Genomic DNA, 17,092 nt, shown 5'->3' with positions numbered 1-17,092 from the left:
GTTCACACAGGGGAACCTATGTTGGGAGACAGAGGTGGACCCAGGAACCATCCCCTCTCCCCCAGCTAGGTCCCATCTCACCGCATAGGCCGCGGCCCTGGGCCTCGCTGGCTTTGCTGGCCTCCAGGACCATGAGTCCTGAGCTGTGCAGCCACTGGATCTGGATGTGTGACGGGGTCCGGATCACGTACATGTGGCCTGTGTCCTCAATTCTGAATCCGTGTCTGCTCACAGGGGGCCAGACGGGCTGTGAGTCCACAGTCACCTTGTCGGGGGAGAGTGTTCAATGTGAGCACAGCTTGTCTGTCCGCCCACCCACCCATCCACCCAACCATCCATCCATCCATCCACCCACCCACCCATCCATCCACACATCTATCCAACAAATAGTATCAAGCTATGTAACAGGCTCTGTTTCAGGCACATGTGGCCAAGACACTGTCCAAGTGGCATCAAAGAATTCCGAAACCATTTTTATGAGAAAATGATAAAACAAAAAGATACAACAATGGGAGACAGGTTGCATCTCTGTGCCCAAACAAACACGCACTTTGAGGCTTTGTAATCACTCTCCTTCTTTCCTGATTCTGCTCAGGTCATTTCTTCTGGGAGATTTTCCCAAGTCTCCAGCCTCTAGCTTGGACACCCCTTCTCTGGGGCCTCCTCATCTCTGTGCTGACCTCGATTTGTTCCCTCATCGAGGCACCAGATCCACCTTTGAATCCCCAGCACCTGCCTTTGGGCCCGACATAAACCGGGGTCTCAATGTTTGTTAAATATGCAACACACCCTAATTCTCTCCACCACTTTACAGTCACAGCTACAACCTCTGCTACATATTGACAAGGTTAAATTTGTATGTACTATGGATTAGTAGTTTTACTTTGTAGAAATGGGAGATTAAAAGATTAGAATCTTAAAATATTTAAAATGACTTTATACCTCCCTTTCCAGAGGAATCACTGTTTTATTCATCACTTTGCAAATTATCCAGAACAGGAACTTCGGTGTTGGGAAACTTTGACCTTGGGAAAGCCCTGGAGCTCTCAGCCTGAGCCTTCCTAGCTATGCAGAGAGGGGATGGGGTTCCATGGACCTGGAGTGGCCTCCCAGGTCTGGGAATGAACAATCACATTTAAGAACTTGGGCTTTAGCTTCTGATCAAGATGGAGTAATAAGGACTAGATATACCTTCTTACCTTAAACAACCAAAAAAACCCTGACAAATTATATGAAACAATAGTTTTCAGACATTGAACAGTTGGCAGCACAGGAGAATGATTGCTGAGAAAGGGGAAACAAATGAGGTGAGCCTTTTGCATTATTTTTCATTGGAAGGGTCCCTCTCCCTCTCCACCCTTGCCCCCCAGTCATGAGCAAGACCCCTCCACCACTGGATGCCCTGCAGCTTGCCTGATCGCAGCCCTAGGAAGACTGGCTCTCTGATGCACTCACCTTCCGGCTGAAACGGTCAATGGTGACCTGATGGGTCAGGTGAGTCACATTCAGCATCACCAGGCAGAAAGGGGGCCAGTTCAGGTGCCCCTGCAGAGAGAGCCCAACCCTCATCAGCTTGGAGCCCAGTCCTTGTTGCCTCCTCCTCCTCCTGCTGGGGAGCCACTGTGAGCATACTTTCCCTGCCACCCCCTCTCAGTCTGCCAGGGGCACTGGTCGGGGCTGGGCAGATGGTGCACAGAATCCCAGGGAGCATGTCTGGTTCTACCTGACCTCCTGTAAACCCAGCCAAAAAGCAAAAACAAACAGAAAACCCTGCCTCCTTCCACCCGGCTCATAAGGGTACCCTAGTAGGTGATTCTCTGTGGCCAGCATCCTTGGCCATAGGCCACATGGCTAGAGTGGCATCCCAGCTCCTCTGCACTCAGGTGCCTCCCACCTGGGCTTAGGCAATGGGGATGAGCTGGGAATGGTGCAGGCCCCAGAAAGGGCCACGAGGTGGTACACTCCACGAGCCCCTTCTCTATAGGGCCATTCCAGGAGACCCCGACAGAGCTACTGTAGGGGTTTCTGTGTCTGTCCTCGCCTCTGGCACCCCTTAAAACCCAATTCACTGCTCAATTTCCACTCCAAATCTTGTCAAATCCCGAGGCCCCAGCAGCAAATGCAGCCGGGAACAGTCACCAGGTTGGCACTTTTGCAGTCAAGGACATGGACGGTGACCATTTCTTTGGGGCTCTGGGTGAGGATGTAGATGGCCTCCTTGAACAGGGCTGCGTGGCTCCCATCAAAGGTCACGAAGCTTAGATCAGGGAAGATTGAGCACCGGCCTGGGGGAGGGGCAAGGATGAGAAGATTAACAGATGCTTCTGGGGCGGAGGCCACCCAGGTACCTAGTGCAGGCAACTTGGCCTTTTCCCAAGTGATTCAGAGGCCCTGAGGGCTGGAGAGTCCCTCAGAGCAGGCATCACAGAGATGAGGCTGCAAGAGTAGGGATCTGCCAGTTCAGGGGTCACAATGAGACAAGATGTCCCACAGGAGAATGCATTCAGGTCGGAGTTACCCTAAGGTCAAGGAACACACAGGGAAGGCGCCGAGGTCACGTTTGGGGAGGATCCGGTGGACCCCAGGACTCACAGGCACATTCCCACAGGGGGCAGCAGCGGTCCCCGCCCACCCTCACTGCGAGGCCCAGGACCCCACAGCGAGGGCGTGTGGCACCCTGGGGACAGTGCTGGGACTGGTTCACTCGGATCAGCTGGCCCTCCAGGCAGATGTGGCGGACGCAGTCCTGCTCAGCGATTGGCTGGGGCACAGGGTGGAGAGACAGCGTGAGTGCCCAGCCTAGTACTGAGCCCCTCACTACCCGTCCCTCCTTCCACCCCCACCCGAGGCTAAGGGCATAAGACCCTTTCCAATGTCAATTGTAGCAGGGCAGGGGACCCAGAGGTATAACTACTAGGGAATGGTGTCGTCACCCTCAACCCGCCCAACATGCCCCTCGGGGGCCTGGGGACGAGCTGAGCATGAGATTGGGGATCAGGGACTGAATCCCCGGGATTTCTGCGTATCTGTCCAGCCCTGGTAGAGAGGTCCAGGTACACAGATGTGCAGACATGCAAGTTCAGACTCGGAGAAACCTGAGCATACCCACGCACGCACAAGCATGCGCACACGCACACGCACATGCACACGCACACACAATCTTTCTTACAAATGTAGACTTACACTGTCTCATGACACCATATAGCACACACACAGATATATGATTGCTCGCCCTGAGTCTCACACATGTAAACTTCGCACACACAGTCCCACATGACTCTACAGATTCAAATATACACCCCCCAGCACACTCATGTTTCCACACTCTGGTGTCACACTAAGTAATCCAATTGACCCTAGGGAAATGGTGAGACTCTGCCATCACATCAGGGACCCAGAAGAGCCTGCAGAATTTGTCAGCTCCAGAGTGTGGGGCAAGCCTGAGGGCAGTGACTGAACTGCCACCTTGCAGCCTGGTGGTTAGTAAAGGAGAAGCTGCCATAGGCCGTGAGGAATGTGACGCCATGATGGTGTCCCAGCCAAGTGGCCCAGGAGAGAGGGGCATGAGGGGACCACACTCGGGTGGCCTGATAGGTCACTCACGACACAGGTGGGAGATGTGCTTTCCTCAGTGGTGGTTGTTAAGGTCTCAGCCGAACTCGCTGCGATGCTCTGGGCGGGGGCTGAGTGCCCAGACTGCTTGGTGGTGGCCTCTGCCCCCAGTTCTGCTGGAAGCTGCGGTCCAGCCGGGGTTCCATGGGCCTGAGCCAGTTGAGGGAGCAGAACGAGTGAGCTCTCTCGGGAGGCGGTCCTGGCCGAGACACGACTCAGAGGATAGGATGTGGGCACCAGTGGCACTGTGATGGCCCAGGGGTCGTCAGCCTCTGGCGCCAAGGCAGCCAAAGTGTGGGCCACAGCAGGTGTGAGTTCTGTGGGCACCCCCTGGGCAGGGCCATATATCCACGGGGGCAGAGACACTTGCTTGGACAGAATGGCCATCTTCTCTGTGGTGCTCTTGTGTGGGGCAGCAGAGAGCGTGGGGGCTCCCCCCTCAGCCATGGCCATGACTCCAGAGACTGGCAACGTGGCTCCCAGAAGCAGGCCAGGTGCTGTGCCTGCTGCCTGAGGGGCTATATGGCTGGGTAGGCCTACCTGGGCCACGACAGCAGGGGTGAGAGGTGGTGCTGAGCTGAGGGTCTGCGTAGGTGGGGTTGTGGCCATAGTGGGAGATGTGGCCTGCTGCCGGAGTGGAAGGGTGACAACAGAACCCTTGGACCTGGGCGTGGCCACTGGGGCAGATGTGCCCACCTTGGCCAAGGGCAGGCTGGTATCAAGAGGCAGGCCAGAGAGGAGCTGGGGTGGCTGAGTCAAATCCACAGACATGAAGGGAGTGAACCCCGGCCTGTGAGCGAGTGTGGACGGGCTGGCGGCAGCTGGGGTCCCCGGGGGCAGAGCTGGAGGCCCGGTGGCTATGGTAGTTTGCCGGGTGGGGTGGAGTGGGGCAGTAGGGATGGGTCTTGGAAGTGAGGGTGCTGGGGTGCCTGCGGACTGGCTGGGCCCAGGCTGCTTCTCCGTGGGTGGCAGCGTCTCCACTCTCTTGGTAGCCAGAGCACTGACAGGAACCTGCTGTGCTGTTGTCCTAGCCTTAGCTGGGAGGCTGCTGGGCCTTGAAACGCTCTGGGCCTTTGTGGGCTGGGGCATCCCTGTCTTGTTCATGACCTTTGTGACTGCAGGTGTCAGCAAAGTCTTGTGGGATCCCAAGGAAGTGGGAGGCCTAGAGGTCACTGCAGGGGAAGCCACAGGCCTGGAGGAGGAACTCGTAGGCAACTCCAAGCTTGGGAAGGGCTGGAGCGGGGTGGTCCTGATAGGCAAAGAGCCGGGGCCTGGGACTGTCGCAGCTTTGGTCATGAGTGGGAAGCGAGGTGCCAGGGGTGACCGGGCTGACTCTGTGATATTGGGGCTCCCTGAAAAGGTCACAGTCACCCTCGTCGTCTTCACAGCCCCTGACCCTATACTAGGTGTGGGTGTCTGCTGCGAAAGGGAGAGGGATGAGGATTCTGGGGTAAAGGTGGTAGCCAGGTGGCTGGTGGTCGCTCCCATGCTGACTGGGGCCTCTGTGGCAGGGATAGGGAGGTTAGATGAAGTGACCCCGGTGGCAGCTGCAGAGTGGCCTGTGTGGGGCCTGGAGTCAGCTCTGGCCCCTCAGTAACTGCCATGGGTGGATTCAGAGCTGTGGTGAGTGGGGCAGCGGGAGCATGCATTGGCTTGTGGGAGGGGGCCCCGGGCGCTTCCTGTGGAAACTGCAGCTCCTTGCCACTGAGAGTGGGCAGCTCCTGACCAGGAGGCAGGGTCTGGTCGCCAAGAGACTCTGTGGGGGCCAAAACCATGGGCTCCACACCTGGGGCAAAGAGAGAAGCAGCTCAGACAATGGGACGCCTACTGCCTGCCCCAGGGGGGTCTTCACTGGGCAGGGCTGTGATGGTGAGGCTGTGGCAGCCTAGGTGAGCATGGGGGAAGACAGCTTCCAGCCGCCAGTCAGGCAGCCTGACCAACCCAGGGGCCTCTGTTGTGTGGGACTGGAGGACTCCGCAGGTCTGGACTCTGCCCCATACCTCAAAGCCCGAGTTCAGAGCCAATGGACCTCTGGTCTGCCTTTGCCTGTACTGCATTCCTACCACCTAATCCCAAGCCAGTCCCCTCTCCACTCTGGGCCTCATTTTTCTCTCTGTTTAGTGGGAAGAATGGACTGGATGGGGTCCCTGCCTACTCTAAAGGTCTCTTCCAGAGCCTCCTATGCTGACCCTGCTTCTCCAGGGACCTGGGGACTCTGGGCATGGTTGGTCAAAGCAGAAGCTGGAGATTTAGAGGAAATCTAAGGGAGGGATGAGAAATCTGGGCCACTCACAGTCCTCCAAGTAGACACATCTCTGTGTGACTTCATCCAGGACCTTGGGAGTGGAACAGGCAGGCACACAGCCTTCCACCCTGAGGACAGAGCAGGGAGCCAATTAGTAGCTGGAGACATGGGGGACAATCATCTCTTTCACATGGAGCGAGCACAGCTTCATCCCTCCTTATGACACACGTCACATGAACCCCCAGAGACACGTGTACAGAAGCACATACACCTGAACATGCACGTTACACACTTTTGCACACTCATACTCCTCAGACCAAGAGAGAAACATGAACAAGGTCTGCTTACGCACACACCTGTGCACACACTCACACACGCTGCCACATGTTTGCATTTAGGCACACTGTCCCACCCACAAGACTCGAAAGCATTCACACAGACACCTGCACATCCATACAGACTATCAAAACCTTCGTGCACACACAGCTGCACCAACCCCCAGATGCATACAGCTCACACACGTGTACACACGCACAGCTGTGTGCGGCCCACGGACCCAGTATACCCACACGAATACACACACGGCCTAGCTATATGCACATCACACAAATCAATACTCACACATGCCCATGTCAGTCAGCTTCACTCTAGTACACATACACACACACACACACACACACACACACACACACACACTCAATGCAATCACGAGTACCTGTGAGCACACACATACATCTCAGGACATGCTCATGCCTCTGCCCACAGACTACACACCCATTTGCACATGCGCATGCTCAAACACACCGACATACACACCTGGACCCCGTGTTCCCTCACCTCGGCATGTCCTGGCAGCCAGCAGCCCGTGGGTCCCGGCAGGTTTGGAAGCAGGGGCTGGTGCAAGCATCATAGCGCCACTCACAGACAGGGTAGGCAGCCCCCGAGGGCTTGGCATCTGGAAAGGTGAGCCGCACCAGAGTCCCAGCACTGAGGGAGACTGGGTACCAGCTCAGGGTCAGGAGACAGACACAGAGATAATCCTAGCTCCACCTATCCCCACCCTGCTCCATGGAAGAGACAAATGGACACATGTAAGGAAAAGCAAAGAAAAATAAAATAAAATAAAAACCAACCTAAGGGGAAACTATTCCTGTGAGCAGGGGTCAGTGCCTGGGGGATCCTTGGGATGGGGCTGTGGGAACTTGGAGTAGGGGCTCAGAACCCTGTGGCAGGGAGGTACAGAGCAGGCAGGTGCAGCTGGGCTTTGAGGGTTAGCCAAAGAGAAGGTTGGGACCCCTGATCCCCTGCATAAGGTTGCCCTGTCACCCTGCTCCTCTGGGACCTTGATGGCCAGGCTTGCCCTGCACACTTGGTGGCTAAGAATAATAATAATGACAACAAAACCAACAGCCAACTCTTGAACAGCACCAAACATGACATTCAACATCTCATAAGTTTTTCCTTATTAATGCTCACAGTAATCCTATGATGTAGCACTATTATTATCCCCCATTTTATAGCTAAGGAAACTGAGGCACAGAAGATGCCAGGAAAATTACTCTCCCAGGAGAGATTTCCTCTAAAAAAGGTCCTGTGGCCAGTGCCTTGACAGATGAGGACTCCTCAGAGAAAGCAGGCAATGGGGGACATGGAGGCAGACGGGACCCCAGACCATCTTAACACGTGCGACCTGTCTCTGAAACCATGGCCTGACTGGGAACACATGGGTGGGCTCTGAAGAAACCTGCTTTTCTAGGATCCTGGAGGCCAGAACTGAGAACTTACAGTTGGGGAGCACCAACTATGAACCAGGCCCAGAGCAAGGCCCATGATCAATGCGGGGGCTGGTTGGAGATATGTTTGTGAACATATATAATGGACCCATTCATGCAGCTCAAGGTGCCCGCACAGGCACAAACATGCATGTGCTCATGCAGGACAGAGAGGCCTGCCTGCAGTGGTAGAGAAATTGTGCTCACTTCCTCCAGGGTATATGCAGAGAGCAAGCCCTTGGGGGCAGACCCACCTGCCAGGGGGATGGCAGAGCCCTGGAACCCCCTGGCCTTAGCTGGAAAGGGTGTGGAGCTGCCCCATCACTGCCCAGGGTCCTGGGCCTCCCACGGGGGACAGAGGGAGGCTGCTGGCCCCTCAGCCTGGTGCCCAGGGGGAGGTCTTTGAGCTCACAGGGCAGGCATGTGTCCCCATCAGCAAGAAACCTGAGCCAGTGGGCTCTGCAAGCTGTAGCCAGGAACCCTTCTTACCTCATGTCCACAAAGGCTGCCCTATTTTTAGACCATGTAATTGGCCTATGAGTATAGGCAGGACCCAGGAAGCTGGCTGGGCCCCAGGCCCCACTGCCCACGGCTCCCCAGGCCACCAACATGGAGGTCAGGCCACCTCCCATCTTAGGGGCAGCACCCAAGTGTGCCGTCCCCTTGCCAGGAGAGTGGGAATTCTGCCTCTTGGGGGCAGCTGGGAGGGTATGGTGGGAGAGGGCAGAAAGGGTGGTGTGAGGAGGGGCTGAGGCGATGGCAGGGTGGACACCTACCCAGAAGGCGGAAGAACGTGCTGCGGCGGAACACCTCTGTGTGCTCGTACAGCCGCAGGACCAGCGTGGGGCCCGACCCATAAAGGAAGGAGCCAGGCTCTGCCAGTGACTCCAGGGCCACGAGGCCAGCCTGCCATGTCCCCCAGTGCAGTGAGAAGGAGGCATGGCGGCGGAAGGCAGTGCTGCCCTGCCACTTGGCCAGCTCCAGAGACCCGTTGGCTGTGACATGGAGGAAGAAGTTGGGTCTGTCTGCTGCCTCCAGGGACACCACATCCGGGTCTGTAAAGAGCCAGGTGCCTGAGGTGAGCGCAGGGAGGGGCCCAGAGGAGGGGCCCGAGCTTGGCGTGCATCTGCACTCAGTGACTCAAAACAGCCACCTGCCTGTGGAGTAGCTGGGCCCTGCTCCTCCACGCCTGCCTGCCCACTTCTGCCTGTGGGCCGGCCCTCTGCACACACCACCCCTGCAGGAGGGAAGTGGAAGGTTAGAGAAGCTACCAGCTGCCAAACCTTGGGAGGTGTCTTCCTCCCACCTCCTTTCTCTGCTTCCTTCTTCTCTCCCTCCCTCCCTCCCTTTTTTCTCTCCCTCCTTTCCTTACTCTGTAAACATTTGGAGGATGCTCTGATAGTGCTGGGGAGACCACAGTGAGCAGACCAACAGACACGGCCACCCTAGAAGAGTCACGTTCAACTGGACACTCAGGACAGGCTGGCGGGTGCTGATCTGACAGGTGTCAGTGACCCCAGCTTGGTCCTGCTCCACACAGAATCCCGCGGGGTCCGAGCTGGCAGACTGAGGGAATGTGAAGTCCAACCCACAGATGGGAAAACTGACCCTGAGAGGAGAAGGGGCTTGCCCTGAGCCCCACGACTGGTCTCTGCTGTCCTCTCTCCTGTGTCCACAAAGGCCCAGTTCTAGAAAGCAGAGCTTGTTGCTGGGTGGATAACCCCCAGATCCAGACAAGGAGGGGTCCAGGAGTCCCGGTCTGCCACAGCTGGCTATGACGTAAGTGAATGACTTAACGTGCCTGGGCCGTGGTGAGGGGCAAAAAACATGGCACAGGTGAAAGGCCTAGTATGGGGCTCGATGTGTCTTCCCTCCCCGCCCATGTAGCCCTGTCACACCCCCCTGAACAGCTGTGAGGAGACAGAAAGCAACCGGAGGAAGGATTCATTATTGGTGAAAAAACACTAAGTAGTATTTGTCACAGACTTACTATGTGCCAGGCATGATGCTAAGCAAGGCCTCTGCCTGCTGGGTTATTAAATTCCAAGAAAGCCTAGTAGGTGGCAAATTCATTCCTTCTGCAGCTCATGTTTTCCGAGGCCCTACTATGTGCCAGGTGCTGTTGTAGGCACAATCGGAAACAAAAGGACCCAAATCCCTGCCCTGATGGAACTTACATTTAAGTAAAAGGAGGATAAACATCATAAACAAGTAAAATCTGTAACAGGTCAGCAGGGGATGCTCTTGTTATTCCCATTTTACAGATGAGGGAAGTGAGACTCAAAGTCAAAGTGCCAGTGGAAGAGGGAGGCAGGATTAGGAGACCAGGCAGGCTAAGGCCAGATCCCACGGTCTTCACCTCCACACATTCGGCCCCAGGGATCCGACCCAGGAGCAGGCACGACCATATCATGCTCATATTGTGTCTGTCTCCTGGATGGGACTGTGGATTTCCACTGGGCAGGGAAGTGTCTCTTCCATCCCTGATGCCCCAGTGCCCAGGTCTGTGCCTGGCCTGGGAATAGGGCTCAATGAACAGGAGCGAGGGGTAAAGGCAGGGAGGGAGGGATGAGGGGGAGGGGTGAAGTCATCATAACCAGGTAAGCTGCAGACCCTCAGAATCTGAGAACTGGAATTCTGAGGCAGGAATGAACCCTGTGAGAAGTGTCTCGGGTCACAGTTCCAGTGGATGCTGGGATGGGCCGCATCCCTGTGGTAGGGGAGACACTGACTAGATGGTGCCAGCTGGTGTAGGGGTAGAAATGCTGATCACAGTGGTAACACACCCTGGGACACACACAAATGCACAGGAAAGACTTCCCAGCACTGGCTGAACTAAGGCCTTGGCTGGCCCAGGGCCCAGCAAAAATACCATCCAGGGTTCCCTCTGTGCCAGGCAAGGTTCCTGCCACCCATTCAGCACTACTGAACTCTGAAGGGAGGACAGTGCCCACTAAAGCGAAGCCAGTCAGGTCTGTGGACCGTCTGTGACCCAAGAGGCCATGGCTGGTTCTAGACGTGTCCCAGAATTCAGGATAATGACCTGAGCCTGTTAAGAGCTGCACTTTCATTCACAGAAACAAGGCCCCCAGGAGTCAGTCCATCAGCCAGTGCCCCTCTGGACTTACAGTCTATCCAGTCTCCAAAATGGAGGGGAGGGGAGGAGGCCAAAGAGAAGAAGAAGCAGGAAGAGATGGACGACGGTGGGGACAGGGGAGAAGAGGGGGAGGAGGAGAGGGGGAAAAGGATTAAGAGTAGGAAGGAGGGGAAGGAGAGGAAGGAGCAGCTGTTGCCCCCATGCCTGACCAGAACTCAGCAATGGTATAAAGCAAGGTCTAGAGGTACATCTGGACCTTGGCCTCCCTGCTTTTTCCAGGGAGAAAATGGAAGGTGTCCATTTGAACAGACTAACAGGCTGACCCAGAGGCCCGTCTCGGCTGGGAAAGGGGTACCTGTTGGAGCCCCACATTTCTCCAGAGACTGCAGACTGCTTAGGGTCTCAGTACCCTCCCCTCCCTCTACCAAGGGCTGCAGTGGGGCTGGAGGTAGGCCTTACCATGTGCCTTGGCCTTGTATAGTGCAGCCGTCAGCAGGAAGTTCACAATGTCTCCTGGAACCACATCCTCCGCGCTCACGAGGACCACGGCACCACCCACTGCCTTGCTGGTCACTAAGACACTGCCAGCGGCCAAGCTGGCCAGTTGGTACGGACCCTTACCTAGTGCTGGAGAGAAGGGGTCCAGTCGTGAGGCCTGCCTCCCTGGGCCTCTGCCCACCTCCCATCCTGCCAGAGGTGGGGAAAAGAGAGGGTACGAGAGAGCTACTTCCAGTCACTTCCCTTACCCTGGGCCCCAGGGAGCTCAGGTCCCCAAGAAGGAAAGGGCATGAGCTCTAGGCAGTTAGTCCCTAATGGGAAGTGACCCTCACACCGCCTGAATAATTTCACAGGAAACCTGGGAACTGGGCCACCCACGGGAGACCTCTGCCCCACCCCCATGCCTGCAGATGTCCCTCCACTGGCCTGTCCTGCAGCCACCACTCTAGTCAGGATTGCCTCTGGGACTCAACATCAGAGATGGTCTCTGTTCACTCAACGCCTGAGGGATGAATGTCAGTGGGTCTCAGTCTCAACATCAGTGTTTACCTACTTATCTCAAATGTGTCTTTTTGTGGCTCTTGGGTTCCTACCATTGCTGGTATAGGTTAAAGAGGGCCGGGCTTTTCCTAGACAGTTGCCTTAAAACCAACCTCCCTGCCTCTGGTGTCAGAGGCACCCTGCCCCAGACTCCAGGGCTTCCTCCCCACAGATGCCCAAGTCCCCTTTCTAGACACACTCCCTGCTGGGATTAATGGCTCCCCATTACCCTCAGGATGGACTCCAAGGGCCCAGCTTGAATTCAGGGACCCTTCACACCCCACACCCCACCAACTCCCCACACCCTTGGCCCGCCACCTTGAACTTCTCTAGCGCTTCCTTGAAAGAGCCATGCTGTGCTCTACCTCATGCCTGTCCTCATGCTGTCCACCCACTCAGAGGAGTCCTCCGTGTTTTGTGCCTGGCAAACGCCTACTCAACCTTTGGGGCCCAGCTCAAATGTCACCTCCTTAGAGAAGCTCTTCCTGCACCCTCTCCCGCCACACACAAACGTCATCCCTCCTCCTCAGCACTCCACCAGCCCCTGGAGCACAGCCTGCCCTGATCACGGCTCTTACAAGGGGGACCTTGCAGGTGGATGCACGTGTGTCTCCTGGACCACATGGGAAACAGGCAGTGCTGTGCTAGTAAACGCACAACAGTAAACTCTCAAACAAACAAACACAACCCCACTTTGCAGTGACTGCTGATTTCCACGGCTCATGGCAAGGGTCAGTTTCAAACCACCGACCGAATGTCTGAGAGTAGGTACACCCCAATGGCTTTCTAGGGCCCATGTCAGCCAGCTCCAGCTCCAGCACATCACTGGGACAGGTCTCTTTGACCACTGATTCCACAGCACCCAGCAAAGGGCCTGGACTGGAGAACATGTTGGTAGAAGAGCAGAGCAAGGAATGGATGGGTAGGAGGATGAGTAGGAGGACGATGCTAGAAACAGCTTGTCCTTTGCCAGTTACTGCCATCCAAAATGCCACAGAAGGGAGAAAACTCTTCTCGGAGCTGTCTCGCTGAAATGTCTTGTCTGATGTCAGACAGACCTTGCCTGTCCCAGGGACTGTAATTCTGTTACAGACTCATTCTTATTCATTATTCATTCTTATAAGGAAAGCTTCCTCATAGCCAGGAGGGAGCCCTTGGCCCTCAGGAGTCCCTGGGGGCTAACATTTTGGAAGGCCTGGAGACCCTGAATTATCATTCTTCACACTGGCCCAGCTCTTATCTCGCAGACCCCCTCACTGGTCTTCTGGTCTCTAGTCTGTCCCTCTCCATTTCGCCTGCTATGCTCTGCTGGTGGGACATGTCTCAACCCCAAATCTGATAATGCATGTAATTGAGGACACAGCTTGGGACTAGGCTCGTATAGACCTGTTCCTGGCGTGGTACCCGGAAGGGGAGGGAGCGGGGCTCAGAAGTCAAAGATGAATGGTACCAAGGACCTGACAAGCATCTAACTCTGCCAGGATCTGACTTTCCACCCTATTGCCCATCACCTTGGTGACTAAACTGAATAACGAGCTCTCACACTGGACATTAGCCTCCTTTGGGTCTTTAGTTTCAACCGGTGTTTTCACCCTAGCTACTACAGAAGTTGGAGCAATTCCTGGCACCCTGTGACCTTGGCTAAATTGGAAGATGAATCTGACAGGCTGAACCAAGCTGTATGTTTTGCCCCAGCCATCCTCAGAAAGAGCAGTTTGCAGTTGACTTTGCCTCTCAAACCTTCAGGAGACCCAAGGCAATATTCTCATGAGCCTGATGAGCAAGTCTGTGATGGCCCTAGCGTGGCATACTGGTGGGAATGGCATACTGGGGTTTTTACTCCCTGAGGAAGCTGCCCTGGGTGAGAACAACTCCCGGGAAGGTGGCCTGGCCTGGCCTCGAGAGAGGGAACGCAGGAGCTTCTGGAGACAGAGTTCTGGGGCAGCCCAGCCTCTACATGTCTGGTTCTCTCCACTTGGTGCAGTCCCTCCTTGCATCATGTCACAGCTCTTCCAGGGTCAGTGGATGCTGTCACGGCAGCAGGGCGGGGCTGGTAGTACTCAGTGCCCCCAGGCTCCACTTGGGGCAGATGGGCTTACCTTTGTTAAAGAAGTCACAGTCATACGCTGAAAGAGAGAACAAGACTTCTTGAGAAGCCTGGAACAGATGGGTAGAGTCACGGCCCCTAGCATCCCAGCTGTCCTAGATCTGGCCTGCCTCCCAAACTCCAAGATCTAGGCATGGTCATTGGACTCAGATATCTTAAGGTATAAGAAATACCGAAACTCCTTGTGTGCCCGGTGCAGAGCTCAAAGCCTGGCCTAGAGGAGGCACTCAGCATGTATCAAATGAGCGAATGGGTGAATGGGTGAATGGGTGAATGAGTGTTGGACAGAATGGGGCATCTTGTGAGACCCCCAAAGGGCAAGGTTAGAATCAAGGAGTGGGAACTCCAATCACAAATGTTGTAGCAGGTCCTGGAGGAATGAGAGCACAAGACAGAAGTTGGTATTTCAAGAACCTTCCGTGGAAGGGAATCGGGCTTTCAGGAGCCAAGGCTTTTTCAGGCCCCCCAGTGTAGTGTCCGTCAGGCTACAACAAGCTCCTCCAAGTGTGTGCTCAGCGCACCCTCTAGTGGCCCAGTTCAGCACCACAGCCTGTTGTCCAGGCATCTCAGCCTGGAGGGACCTTGGGGAACCTTGCAGGGGCACCTAAAGCCAGAAGCAAGGCCATGAGGGGCCAGTTGGGTAGACCTGGGGTGAAGGCAGAGGAGGACCCTCCCTCACTCAAAAGCATGGTCTAAAGAGAGCCACCAACTCCACCCCTTACCCCCAATGCCATGATCAACACTGTCTCTTTGCATTTGGCACTGACCTCTAGAAAGAGCACTAGCCGTGAGATTGACCCAGAGTGTGGCTATGGGAAAGGACTCCCTTTCCTTCATTTGTTGACTCAGAAGTCTGAACTAGAAATTTTGATGTTGGAGTCTCTGGTCAGTGGGAGGTAGTCCGGAAGAGTCAGACCTGAGTTCAAATTCCATCTCTCTCACTCTTCACCTGTGCATACTGGGAAAAGCTACTCAACCTCTCTGAAATTTAGCACGCTGCTCTACAATATGAGACCACCAGGGGTAGCTGCCCCCCAGATTTGTGAGTTCTGGACTAGAGCAAAACAGGTGCTCACCTTGCGTCCCAAAGGGAAGGGGGCATCAAACACCTCAGTAATTAAGACACATAATTTTTTAATGCACAGTTTTAAAGTTTTTTAAATTAATGCAAAATATCCAGATGAACCAAATATCAAAAATTTAAAACAAGGACAGGATCAATGATAGTGCCTAGCCAAGCCACATGAGATACTGAGGCAGAAGGGAAAATCAATACCATCGACCCTGTCATTACTTAAAACTTTGCTATTTTGTTCATCAAAGCCACAGATATTTTTACACTGAGTTTGATTTTTTTTAAAAAGTATTTCCTTAAAATGCGATTTATCTCCATTACTGAGTTTTTTGTGCCTCCTTAAATCTTGTGTCCTAGGTGAGGTGTCCCTAGCCCCAAATATCAATGAGCTAATGTGCAGAAGGCCCAGGGCCAGGCACACAGCGGATCCTGGGTAAATCTGGGCTCCCTTCTCCTTGATGAAGGATTTTTACTGAGAAATAGAGGGAGGGCCACCGAGCACGGCCACAGAGCCTCTGCAGTGGAAGGGTCTCAGAGGAAACCGGTCAGAGAAAAGGGAGGCCAGAGGCAGATTCTTCTCCATCTTTTTCCCAGCGTCATCCTTCTTGGAGCTCTCAGGGCTCAGGACAGGCCAGCACCCGTGTCCCCGTGAGAAATGACAGCAACCTCAGCGATAGCACACAGTGTGTGCCCCGTGCCTCACATGTGCCAGCTCCCTGAAATCTCGCAGTGCCCTGCAAGGGAGGGCTCTTAGCCCACAAGCAGGAGTGTGGAGATCGGGCCCCAGGTCACCCTGCTGGGTGGGGCTTGGGCCTGAATGCAAACAGTCTGGTCCCAGAGCCTGTGGGATAACCACTGCTCCCCAAAATGAGGCGTGCTGGTGCCAGGAAGACCACTGGCATGCAGGAACAAATAATAAAAAAAATAATAGGTGCGTGAATAATGTGATGTTCTATATATTTTATTTCATTTTTTAAAATATTTACTCTTGTATCTGTTTGATGATGCACATATATACTACCAATAGTGTGTGTGTGTGTGTGTGTGTGTGTGTGTGTGTGTCTGTGTAGGTGTATGAACGCATACTTGAAATATCTTTACTGGATGGAGCATAAAGCCCAATGCATTTACAGGCCACCACTGCTCTGAATAATCCGAGGTCCTGTGTTGCCTCTGATGGGGCCTGTGTGTCTTAGCTGACAAAAGCTTTTTAAGTCCCATTTGATCCTCACAACAAACCTGGTGGGGCAGGTTTTCTCATCCTACTTTTCAGATGAGAGAGTTGACCCCCAGAGAGGTTGGGTGAATTGCTGGAGGCCACACAGCTTGCAAATGGCTGGTGTGGGTCCGAAACTCAGGGCTCCTGACTCCCCTGATAAAGTGGTTAAGAGCACGGATTTGCAGCCAGACCACCTGAAGACAAGCCCTGGCTCCACCACTAACCCGTGTGACCTTAAGTGTGACACTTCATCTCTCTTGCTGTCTAACCTGTTTCTCAGCTGTGAAACAGGAATGAACTCCTACTTGATAGGGATTTTATGAATTTGGTGAAAGATACGGGCACACTAGTTGGTGCCTAGCTGGTACCAAGTACTCCAGAACCCCAGCCAGAGTGATGGTGGCCTCTGGGCCTGCCCACAGAGGGCTCCCACTCCCCACACAGGGTGATCGCTCTGGATACTCACGGCAGAGGCGTGGGGTCCGCCAGTCCACAGCTACCCCGTGCTGGCAGCACTGGTGGGCATAGGCAGACACGCTGGCACAGAGACACTCACAGTCACCACCCTGGCTGCACCCACAGGTGTCTGTCAGGCAGTTTGAGTAAAACCAAGTGACGTCGACCTAGAGGAGGTCAGGAGTCAGAGGTCAGAGGACAGCTCCCAAAGGTGAGCCCTTTGGCTTCTCAGCTAATACCTCCAGCAGCAGGGCTCTGTGTCCACACGAAGGGTCTGCAGGCTGGGGTGAGCTACCTGGTGGGCTGAGGGCACACAGGGAGCCAGCTCTGAGGGAAAAACTCCACGGCCCAGGCAGACCCCACTTTTGAGAATTAAGCTCCCGCCTTCCCCAGGCCTATGCTCTTGGATCCAGAAGCTAACAGTGAGGCTGAGAAACAGACATGGGCTACGGACACCCAGCCAGGGCCAGA

At 54.8% G+C, this 17,092-nt stretch overlaps 1 protein-coding gene across 1 annotated transcript in view; it reads right to left on the bottom strand.

Moving 5' to 3' along the window:
* The window catches only part of OTOG (otogelin), a 77,603-nt gene that overhangs the window by 20,068 nt on the left and 40,443 nt on the right, over positions 1 to 17,092 (bottom strand). The window contains 12 exon segments of the mRNA XM_047693323.1: positions 82 to 265; positions 1,456 to 1,545; positions 2,140 to 2,285; positions 2,593 to 2,761; positions 3,604 to 5,153; positions 5,156 to 5,398; positions 5,906 to 5,985; positions 6,695 to 6,812; positions 8,406 to 8,684; positions 11,186 to 11,353; positions 13,864 to 13,890; positions 16,632 to 16,788. Coding sequence (XP_047549279.1) covers positions 82 to 265; positions 1,456 to 1,545; positions 2,140 to 2,285; positions 2,593 to 2,761; positions 3,604 to 5,153; positions 5,156 to 5,398; positions 5,906 to 5,985; positions 6,695 to 6,812; positions 8,406 to 8,684; positions 11,186 to 11,353; positions 13,864 to 13,890; positions 16,632 to 16,788 — 3,211 coding nt within the window.

The sequence above is a fragment of the Lutra lutra genome, chromosome 10 (assembly GCF_902655055.1).
Source record: "Lutra lutra chromosome 10, mLutLut1.2, whole genome shotgun sequence".
Classification (NCBI taxonomy): Eukaryota; Metazoa; Chordata; class Mammalia; order Carnivora; family Mustelidae; genus Lutra; species Lutra lutra.
The sequence above is the reverse complement of the archived record's forward strand: the minus strand, read 5'-3'. Positions and strand labels throughout refer to the sequence as shown.